Source organism: Sciurus vulgaris (assembly GCF_902686455.1).
Source record: "Sciurus vulgaris genome assembly, chromosome: X".
NCBI lineage: Eukaryota > Metazoa > Chordata > Mammalia > Rodentia > Sciuridae > Sciurus > Sciurus vulgaris.
In genome coordinates, this window is record NC_136471.1 from 73,800,447 (window position 1) to 73,812,497 (window position 12,051).

The 12,051-nt window shown below is 33.6% G+C and overlaps 1 protein-coding gene across 11 annotated transcripts in view; it reads left to right on the top strand.

Moving 5' to 3' along the window:
* Positions 1-12,051, top strand: part of ATRX (ATRX chromatin remodeler) — a 236,556-nt gene that overhangs the window by 113,431 nt on the left and 111,074 nt on the right. For all 11 annotated transcript variants that reach the window (XM_079123003.1, XM_079123002.1, XM_079123004.1 and 8 more), the window contains 3 exons: positions 109-202; positions 2,968-3,070; positions 7,600-7,821. In XM_079123003.1, coding sequence (XP_078979129.1) covers positions 109-202; positions 2,968-3,070; positions 7,600-7,821 — 419 coding nt within the window. The remainder of the gene's footprint in view (positions 1-108; positions 203-2,967; positions 3,071-7,599; positions 7,822-12,051) is intronic.

The following is a 12,051-nucleotide window of genomic DNA, read 5'->3' on the forward strand; positions in this document are numbered from 1 at the left end:
TAATTTATGTATGTATTACCAATGCTGACACTATAAACTGAAGTTATTGACAAATGAACTGTGCTTCTGTCATAAAATATTTAATAATTCAATTTTTTAAATTTTAAGTGAGCAGTGAAGATTCAGAAGATTCTGATTTTCAGGAGTCAGGAGTTAGTGAAGAAGTTAGTGAATCTGAGGATGAACAGCGACCCAGAACAAGGTAAGTGTCTATTGTGTTTTAAAAAATTTAAGAAATTAATCTGAATGACTGTGCCTTCAGATTATGTGAAGAATGTTTACTATTACCAATAAAGTTCAGTAAATCCAAAGTGAAATATTTTTATTTGAAACTAGTTTTAAAACTGTTAATTTAAAATATGTAAATATCTTACATATAAATGAATTATATATTCTAAACTTTTTGGTTTTTCAATGTGCAAAAACACTGCTGACTGAAGATTTTGGTTGTTACAAGAGGGAAGGTATAGTATGATAGATAAGAGATTCTGTACACAAACCTCTTCTATTGAACTTTCTATTTGTATGACTAATTCATGCCTTAGTTTCCTCATCTGTAAAATTATGGATTACAACCTACTTATTATTGTGGGCATTAAGTGGGGCAGTGCATAGGAAAGGCTTATATTACCTACGTTTCAAACAGTAATTGCTTAGTGAATGCTAATAATTGGTATTAGTATTAGAGTATAAAGGATGTATATGCAACTACTGATCTAGATTACTTGTTAAGCCAAATTCTGGCTTCCTTTTTTCGTATATTCTTAGGTAATTCTAATCATTCTAAATTTGTTTTATTTCTCCTAGAATAACATGATTCTTCTTGAGTTTAGCCAGTGAACTCTTTGTGTTTGTATGAAAGTGTACATGTATGTCTTCATAGATGTGCATCTGTGCTTATGCATTCTCAGACATTTGAGATTTTTTAGGTGTATATCAGGCTGTTCACAGTACCGAAGTATATTTGTCTTTAAGAAAAAAAAGAAAATATAATAAGATACCATTAGAGTTTTTTAAAAATGTTGAGATATAATTCACATAAAATGATACTCAGCATTTTACAGTGTAGAATGTAGTCTTTAAAACGTACAAAGTTATACAACCATTGCTAACCATCTGATTTCAGAATATTTTCATCACTGCTGTAAGAAACTCTGTATTCATTAGCAGTCATTTTTTAGTCTTCTTTTCCCATCTCCTAATAAACACTAATCTTTTTATTTCTATGAATTATTTCTGGATATTTCATATGAATAGTTCATACAATTTGTGTTCTGTGTTTGAATGAATTCTTTCACTTAGAATAATGTTTCCAAGGTTCAACCATGTTGTAGCCTATATAAGCACTTCATTACTTCTGTGTTTTTGTTTGTTTTTCAGTGCTGGAATCCAACCTGGGTAGAGCATTTGCGCAAATGCTCTATGACTGAATTCTGTTGCCAGCCCACTTCATTATTTTTTACCATCACAACCCTTTTAATTTTGTAGTTTAGTGTTAAATACATTGTCTTCTTTTTAGCCTATGTCCTGAACTTTTTTTTATCTTACACCAGAAATTCTGGACTCAAATAATAATTCTCCTTTATCCCTTTTCCCATTCCTCTGCCGTCTGCTATTCTACTTTCTGTCTTATGAGTTTGCCTCATACAGTATCTGTCATTTGTTACTGACTTCTTTAACATCATGTTTTGAAGGTTCATCCATATTGTAGCATATATCAGAATAACTTCATTTATAAGACCGAGTAATGTTCTATTATATGTATAATACCACATTTTGTTTATCTATTTATCCATTTATGGGCACTTGGTTTGTGTCTACATTTCATCTGTTGTAGGTAATGCTAATATGAATACTGGTGTACCTCTTCAAATACCTATTTTTGCCAAATGTTGTGGCATGTGCCTATAATCCTTGCAACTCGGGAGGCTGAGGCAGGAGGATAGTAAGTCCAGTACCAGCCTCAGCAACTTAACTGAGATCCTGTGTCAAAATAAAAAGTAAAAAGGACTGGGAATATATCTCAGTAGTAAAGCATCCCTGGGTTCAATCACCAGTGCAAAGAAAAAACAAACAGTTCTTCTTAGTATATATACCCATTAAGTGGAATTGGATCATGTGATAATTATACTTTTAATTTTATGAGTAATCTCTACTGTTTTCCATAGCAGCTGCACCATTTTACATTTCCACCAATAGTGCACAAGGGCTATATTTTCTCCACATCCCAATTAGCATGTATTATTTTCTGATTTAGGGAGGAAATCTGGATTAATATAGCTTTGCATACCAATTTCTAAGCCTGGAAATACATTTCTCACCAGAACTGGAACTGTCATTAAAAAAAAATTTTCTGATTTATTTTGAAGAAAATACAACCTAACTTCATTCTGTAATCTGCGTCATTAATTTATACATACATACATATATACATACATACTGGGGATTGATCCTAGTGGCTCTTTACTGCCAAGCTACATTCCCGGCCCTGGAAACTGTAATTTGTGCCTTTATTAATGATGGTGGGTGGGGGGAATTGCACACACACACACACACACACACACACACACACACACACACAAAATACAAATGGCTTATATAACTTATATAAGTTTATATGTATATATGTATGTAGATAAACTAACTTTATCTATATGTTAATCTATATGTTATTCTATATAGGCTATTTGTATTTTTTCACCAGAAAAATGTCCTAAAATTACTGAATCTCTCTTATTACTCATATACCCAACCTCTTTTGAATACCTTAAAATGTCATTAATTGAATTGAAATTAGAAGTTTGTCATCTGGTGTAATATCCATTTTAAACCTAATTTTTTTTGTTTTTTGTTTACCTCTCTGCTTTTAGGGAAGTGCACAAAGTCTTAGCATTTCCAAATAGTTCATAATTCTTTGAAGGAAGCTCATCATGAAGTATTTTATTTTGCATTTAAATTTTTTTCCAGGTCTGCAAAAAAGGCAGAATTGGAAGAAAATCAACGGAGTTATAAACAGAAAAAGAAAAGAAGACGCATTAAGATTCAAGAAGATTCATCCAGTGAAAACAAGGTAATAATGACATGTACTGTGTGCTTGAAAATATGCAGTTACATCTCAGTGTTCAATTATTAATGGCATTGTACCAGCTTATTTACATTTTATACTTGTGGAAGTATTGAGCATATACAAATGATATTGAATATATTCATATGAATATATACATATTTACAAGTGTTAACTTGTATTATCATTTTTGCCCAGCCCTTAATTACAAATGGATATATCAAACCATTGTAATTCATTATTTTCCATTCATGGGGCTATGAAAGTGATACAAAGTGTTTTATTTTCTCAAGTCATAAAATACTTTATCCTGAATGTGAATTACATACGAATATATTTTTTGGGCAATTACATTAGTAAGTTGGAGTTTCCTGTATATAGGTAGGTTTGTGAAATTTGTTTAGAGTCTATTGACATTATTCTCTTGGGGTAGGTTTATTTTTTAAACAATTGACATTTTAAACTTTTATAGTGTATAATTCAGTGGCCTTAATTGCATGCACAGAAACTCTTAACCCATTAAACATTAACTCATCATTTCTCTTTTACTCTACAGGCCTGGAAATCTCTATGAATTTGCCTGTTTTACATGTCCTTAAATGTCAAATCAAAATATTTGTCCTTTTGTGTCTAAGTGATTTCATTGATATAATGTTTTTAAGGTTTACCCTTGTATCAAAACTTATTCCTTTTTAAGCATAGATAATTCATTGTTCATACTTACCACATTTTCTTTATCCATTGGTCTGATGTCCACCTGTTGATGGACATATGAGTTGTTTCCTCTGGTTGGCTATTGTGAATAATGCAGATGTGAATACAGCTTTACCAATATCTGCGTCCCTACTTTTAATTCTTTTTGGTATGTTTGGAACAGTGTAATTGAGAAATCACATAGGAATAATGTTAAACTTTTTGAAGAACTTGCACACTCTTTTTTTCTATATTGGTTATATGATTTGACATTCCTACAATGTACAGAGGTTTCAATTTCTCCACATCCTTATCAACCTTGATATTTTCTTATTTTTGCTTCTTAATAATGGCCATCCTAATGAGTAAGAAATTTTGTATATGTTTTTAAAGATATGTCTGTTCCATCCCTTAGCCCATGCTCAGTTTCTTTGGAAAGTAAATGTACTTTTTATTTTTATCAGTGCATTATAATTATGTATAATTTTGGGGTTTGTTTTGCCATAATCATAGAAGTGTGGAGTATAATTTGCTTCTCTTCATACCTAGTATTTCTTCTTTCTTTCCCTTCCTGCCTCTCTCTGTTCTCCTTCCTGTACTCTGCTGGTATTCCTTTCATTTATGTATGGTTTTTGTTAATTAGTGGTTTATAGATATATATAAAGGTAAAATTCACTTTTGTATAGTCATACACACACACACACACACACACACACAGAGAGAGAGAGCATAGTTTAGTCATTTTCATTCAACTGTTCCTTTATTGTCTTGTTCCCCCCATCCTCCTCAGTCCTCTTCCTCTGTTCCACCAATCTTCCTTCTGTTTTCCTGGGATTTCCCTGGGCCTTTCCCCCTTTATTTAGCTCTGGCTTCCACATATATGAGGCTTATTTCACTTAGCATGGTGTTCTCTAATTCCATCCATTTACCTGTAAATGCCATAATTTCATTTTTTTTAAATGACTGAGTAAAACTCTATTGTATATATATACCATGTTTTCATTATCCATTCATCTGTTGAGAGTCAACTGGGCTGGTTCCATACCTTGGCTATTGTAACTTGTTCTGCTAAAAACATTGATGTGACTATGTTAATATAGTATGGTGATTGTACTTCTTTTGAATAAATATGGAGATGTGGGATAGCAGGATCATATGGTAGTTTCATTCCTAGCTTTTTGGCGAACCTTCATACTGCTTTCCAGAGTGATGGTTCTAATTTGTATTTCCACCAACAATGTATCAGTGTACCTTTTATGCACATCCTCAGCAGCATTTATTATTATTTGTGTTCTTTTGTATTTTGTTTTTTACTTTAATTTTTAACCATTCTTTTAATTATACATGACAATGGAAGTATACTCTGACATAATTAAAAGCATGGGTCATGATTTGTTCTACTTCAGTCCCCAGTATTTCCCCTTCCTTTCCCTTTCTCCCACCTTCTCTTTCCTTCCCTCTATTCAACTGTTCTTTCTGCTCTTGACTTAGTTTTTTTATTTGTTCTTTTTAATTTTACATGATGGTAGAATGTATTTTGACAAATTATTCATATATAGAGAATAACTTACACTACTCTTGTGGTTGTATATAATGTGGAGTTACCCTGGGTGTGTATTCAAATACAAGGCTAGCAAAGTTATGTCCAGTTAATTCAACTGTCTCTCCTATTCCCCTCTCGCTCCCTTCCCTTCGTTTCTCTTTGTCTAATCCATTGGATTTCTGTTATTCCCCTCCCTAACTTCTCTTGTTTTGGGTTAGAATCCACAAATCAGAGAGAACATTCATTCAGCCTTTGTTTTTATGGGATTTGGCTTATTTCACTTAGCATGATATTCTCCAGTTCTATCCATTTACCAGTAAATGCCATTATTTCAATCTTTATGGCTCAGTACTATTCCATGTATACTTCATACATTCATCTGTTGAAGGAGAACTGGGTTATTTTCATAGCTTGGCTAATGTGAGTTGAGTTGCTATAAACATTGATGTACCTGCGTTACTGCAGTATTCTGTTTTTAAGTCATTTGGGTATAGACCAAGGAGGGGAATAACTGGGTCAAATGGTGATTCCAGTCCAAATTTTCTAAAGAATCTCCATACTGCTTTCACAGTGGTTGAAACAATTTGCAGTCCCACCAACAATGCATCAATGGAGAATATCTTGCTCCCCATCCTCCCCAACATTTATTGTTACTTGTATTTTTTTCTTTTACTTTTTTATACTTTTTTTTTGTTGGTACTGGGGATTGAACCCAGGGCCTTGTGCTTGCAAGACAAGCAATCATACCAGCTGAGCTATATCCCCAGCCCACTTTTTTGTACTTTTATTTATTTTTATGTCGTGCTAAGGATTGAACCCAGTATCTCACTTGTGCTAGGCAAGCATTCTGAGCAACAACCCTAGCCCCTTGTTAATTTTATTCCTGATTAATTGCAATTCTGACTGGAGAATCTCAGTGTAGTTTTAATTTCTCTAATTGCTAGAGATGTTGAATTTTTTTTAATACATACATACATATTTTTTTTGTGGTGCTGGGGATTTGAACTCAGGGCCTTGTGCTTGCAAGGCAAGCACTCTGCCAGGTGAGCTATATCCTCAGTCCTTTCATATATTTTTTGACATTCATATTTCTTCTTCTTTGAAGTCTTTGTTCAACTCCTTTGTCCATTTATTGATTGGGTTATTTATTTTTCTGTTGTTAAGTTTTTTGTATATCCTGGGAACTAATGTCTTATCTGAGGGACAGGTGGTGAAGGTTTTCTCCCACTCTGTAGACTCTCTAGTCATGTTCTTGATTGTTTCCTTTGCTGTGAAGAAGCTTTTCAGTTTGATACCATCCCATTTATTGATTTTCGATTTCACTTATTGTGCTTTAGGAGTCTTAATGAGAAAGTCGGTTCCTAAGCCAACATGATAGAGAGTTGGGCCTACTTTTTCTTCTAGTAAGTGCAGGGTCTCTGGTTTAATGCCTAGATCTTCGATCCACTAGAGTTGAGTTTTGTGCAAGGTAAGAGAGAGGAGTTCAATTTCATTCTATTACATATTGATTTCCAGTTTTCCCAGCACTATTTGTTGAAGAAACTATCTTTTGTCCACTGTATGCCTATGGTGCCTTTGTGTAGGATGAGATAACTGTATTTATGTGGATGTGTCTCTGTGTTTTCTGTTCTGTTCCATTGGTCTTTATGTCTGTTTCAGTGCCAATGCCTATTGCTCTGTAGTATGATTTAAGGCCTGGTATTGGTATAGTTGTTTTTAAATTAGTTTGTTCTTGATAATTTTTATTCTGAGTTGAGTCAGGTGAGATCTGAATGAAGTTTTGATTTTCATTTCCCTAATGCTAGGAATGTTGAACTTTTTTTCTTTTGCCCACTTACTGATTTGGCTATTTATATTTTTGGTGTTTTTTGAGTTCTTTATATATTCTGGATATTGATCTCCTGTTAGATGAGCAACTGACAAAGATCTTTTTCCTTTCTCTTGGCTCTCTTTTCATGCTATTGTTTCCTTTGCTGTAGAAGCTTTTTAATTTGATGTTGTCCCACTTACAGATTCTTGGTTTTATTTCTTGTGCTTCAGGAGTCTTGTTAAGGAAGTTGTTATATGTGCCGGTATTTTGGAGTATTGGGCCTATGTTTTCTTCTAGCCTTTGCAAAGTTTCTGGTCTAATTCCTAGGGCTTTGATCCCCTTGTTTTGATATTACTTTATTGTTATGTATAATTCTAAAGCTTTTCAGCATGTTTTTTGCTCCTTTCCTTGGTATATTACAGAGTGTAATATGAAGTTGGTAAATTCTAACAACTGTAGTGTTTACCTTTAATCATTTTAATTCTATAGAGCCATTCCGAAGAAGAAGAAAAAGAAGAGGAGGAGGAGGAGGAGGAGGAGGAAGAAGATGAAAACGATGATTCTAAGTCTCCTGGAAAAGGCAGGAAGAAAATCCGGAAGATTCTTAAAGATGATAAACTGAGAACAGAAACACAAAATGCTCTGAAAGAAGAGGAAGAAAGGCGAAAACGTATTGCTGAGAGGGAGCGTGAGCGAGAGAAATTGAGAGAGGTAACAAACTTATTTCTATTTGATATATGACTTTCATAGATGTTGTAGATATATTTCAGTATTTCATGAATAGAATATTGTAGTCAACTACAGATTGCTAGTGTAAATTGGTTTTCTTACTTGGCAGTATTTTATGCAACCTGAAAGTCCTCATTAGCCTATTTTAGAATAATTAGGTTCATGAAAGGAGCTGAGATTCTTGAATATTAACTGAAATAATGGTGGTGTATTGAGTAGGAAAATGTTTAAAAATTACATTTTATATCTCTAAAGTGTTTGAGTTTTTAATGAGATTTATATTGTAAATATTTTCAAATACACAGGTAAAGAGAATAGTACCATAAACCTACATATATCATTTATTCCAGTGTCATCCTTTACTAACACGGGGCTGATGTAAAAAAAAAAATGAGGTCATTTTTGTTTTTTATTAACTCACAGTAATTCTATATGTGTGTTATAGTGTGACATTTCAATATATGTATCAGCACACAGTGAACAGATTGTTACAACTAATACCTTTGTCACCTGACACATTTGTCATTTCATTATGCTGTGAACATTCTCTGTGCAATTTTTTGTTGTAAGTATATGCATATTTACTGTACAGCTTGATGGGTTTCATGGTGATATTTTCATAAATGTGTATATAGTGCTTCAATCATGTGCACCCACTCTTCTTGCCTCTTTTGCCTTCCCTTGCGTCTTTGTTCCCTTCTAGTCCCTCTTTTACTTCCAAGTCAGTTATGATATTTAGTTTCCAAACGTGAAAAAAAAGTACATTTGTCTTTTTGTATCTGCCTTATTTCACTTAACTTGATGTCCTCCTGTTCTATCCATTTTCCTGCAAATGGCATGATTTTGTTTTTCTTTATGGCTGAGTAATATTACACCTTGTGTGTGTGTGTGTGTGTGTGTGTGTGTGTGTGTGTATACACCATGTTTTCTTCATCCACTTCTGTGTTGGTGGGTGCCTTGACTGATTCCATGTCTTGACTTTCATTATTCAGAACATGGGCATGTAGGTATCTTTTTTTGTGTGTGTCCTGGCTTACATTTTTTTTTCCCCAGATAAATACCCAGGAATGGTATAGCTAGATCACATGTTCTATTTTTAGTTTTTTGAGCAACCTCCAAACTGTTTTCCTTACTGTACTGGTTGTACTAATTAAATTCCTGCCACAGTGTATAAGGACACTTTTGTTAATAATAGCCATTCTGACTAGGATGAGATGTAATCTTAGTGTTGTTTTGATTTTCATTTCTCTGATGGCTAAATACTTTAAGTTTTTTTATGTATTTATTGGTCATTTGTGCTTCTTTTGAAAAGTGTCTGTTCAGATCATTTGACTAGGCTAGTCTTGTTTCATCTGTTTATTTAACCTTCGAATTATTTTGGAACAAATTCCAGAAATCATATCAATTCACATTATTTTGGAACAAATCATATCAATTCATCTACAAATACTTGAGAATATGATGTTAAAGAATTAGGACCTTTAAACATGTCTATAGTACTGTTATTTCTTATTATGTTTATTTACCTTACTTACTAACCAACATGGTAATGGGTTTAAAAAGAGTTGGTATGAATCAGTATCCTAACAAGGTCCAGCTACATCTCTGTTGCATTTGGATGCAGTGTCTCTTATCTGTTGGATCTCTAATTTCCCTTTTGTTTTCTCTTTTTTCCCCTTTGAATTCTTCTAATTTGAGGAATCAGATTGTATATAACTTCCTACGTCTTAAGTTTTGCAAAAATAGGGTGTAGTTTCATTGCCTCCCATATTTCCTTTAAATGTGCAATTGAATCTAGAGGCCTGATTAGATTTAGTTGTTTTGGAAGTAATACAGATGGTAATATGTGCCACTTTTTGCATCTCACTAAAAGATACTTTAAATCTGTTATCCTTTTTGTGGTGTTAATTTGTGTCTCTGTGTGTGTGTGTGTGTGTAATATTGGGGATTTATCCTTGGGGCAGTCTACCATTGAGTACAACCCAGCCCTTTTAAAATTTTCCTTTGAGACAGAGTTCATGTACTCTTAATTGGTTTATCATGTTTATTTTCTAGTTAAATTTATATGCTTATTAAAGTAAATACACACCCTTGGTTATAGTCAAATTGTTCTATAAGGGTACATTGAATAAAAATACTCTTTTATCAGGAGTGTCTTCCTAAGAGGCAGGTGACCTTCAGATTTTGTCTCAGCTGTTCCTTGTTGTTTTTACCTAATTTAAATGTGTTTATAATGCTGTTTTTTAGTTTGTACCTGTGGACATTACTCTTTATATGAAAGTTAAGATTTTAGCTCTCTTCTGCCCATCAAAGATCACTTTCTTCCTCCCATTTTTCCCTGTAAGGTTGTGTTACAATTCTTTTTTAAACATAGCAGATTCACATTGTACATATTGCAGTATAGCACACAATCTGCATACACACGTGCACATAATGTAGATTGTATGGATTAGATTTCTTTGCATGAACTTTTGTTTACTTTTCCTAGCATTACATCTATTATTAATTGGTGATTTTTTTTTTCAGCAGAAGCCCAGAACTTTTCAATAAGTTGAAAAACAGTAGGTAATTGATTCATATTAGTTTTTTTTCCCCTTGGAATTGTCACCAGTATAGCTTTGTTTTCCTACTCTTAATTTGGTTTGCTTGGTCTGCTTTATCTGCTTTCACAATTATTCTGGGAGTTCACTCACCTGTCTCTTGATTTGATTTTGTTTGGAAGATCTATCTAGAGGTGACAGCAGTGCATTAAAATCACCCAGAATTATTGTGTTGTGGTCTGTGTGATCCTGAAATTGAGAAAGATTTGTTTGATGTACAGGGATGCACCATTGTTTGGGGCATAAATATTTACAGTCGTTTTGTCTTCCTGATTTATGGTTCCCTTAAGCAGTATGAAATGTCCTTCTTTATCCCTTCTACCTAACTTTGGCTTGAAGTCCACTTTATCTGATATAAGGATGGAAACCCATGCTTTTTTACTGAGTCCTTGTGTGTAGTAGGTTTTTTCCCATCCTTTCACCTTTAGTCTGTGGATGTCTGTTTCTATGAAATGAGTCTCTTGCAAGCAGCATATTGTTGGATCTTTCTTTTTAATCCATTCTGCCAGTCTATGTCTTTTGATTGATGATTAACGTTCAGGGTTCTTATTGAGATATGATTTGTATTCCCAGTCATTTGGCTTATTTTTGGTTTTTAAGTTGGCTTGGTTTCTCCTTTGAGTGGTTTTTCTCTAAGGTAGTTCCTCCCTTTGCTGACCTCCATTGTTGTTTTTCATTTCCTCCTCATGGAATATTTTGTTGATAATATTCTGTACTTACTACAGGCTTTCTATTTGTAAATTCTTTTAACTTTTGTTTATCATGGAAGGATTTTATTTCATCTTCAAATCGGAAGGTAAGTTTTGCTTGGTATAGGATTCTTGGTTGGCAGCCATCTTTTTTCAGAGCTTGAAATACGTTGTTCCAGGCCCTTCTGTCTTTTAGAGTCTGGGTTGAGAAGTCTGCTGCTATCTGTATTGGTCTCCCCCTATATGTAATCTGGTGCTTTTCTCTCGTGGCCTTCAAAATCCTATCTTTATTTTGAATGGTTAGGCATTTTCATTATAATGTGCCTTGGTGTGGATCTGTTGTGATTTTGTGCATTTGGTGTTCTGTAAGCCTCTTGTATTTGATTTTCCATTTCATTCTTCAGGTTTGGGAAATTTTCTGATATTGTTTCATTGAATACGTTGTTCATTCCTTTGGTTTGTATCTCTGTGGCTTCCTCAATCCCAATAATTGTTAAATTTGGTCTTTTCATGATGTCCCATAGTTCTTGGAGATTCTGTTCATGATTTCTTATCATCTTCTCTGTTTGGGCGACTTTATTTTCAAGATTAAATATTTTGTCTTCATTGTCTGAGGTTCTGTCTTCCAAGTGGTCTAGTCTGTTGGTGATGCTTTCCATTGAGTTTTTATTTGGTTTATTGTCTCCTTCATTTCAAGGATTTCCGTTTGTTTTTCTTTGAGAATCTCTATCTCTTTGTTGAAATGATCTTTTGCTTCCTTCAGGTGCTCTTTCAGCTTATTGGTATTATCATTCATTGCCTACATTTGCTCTCTTATCTCATCCTTTCCTTCGCGAATCATCTTAATCATGTATAATCTGAAGTCCTTTTCTGACATTTCTTCTACCATAATGTCATTGGATTCTATTAATATAGAATCTAGA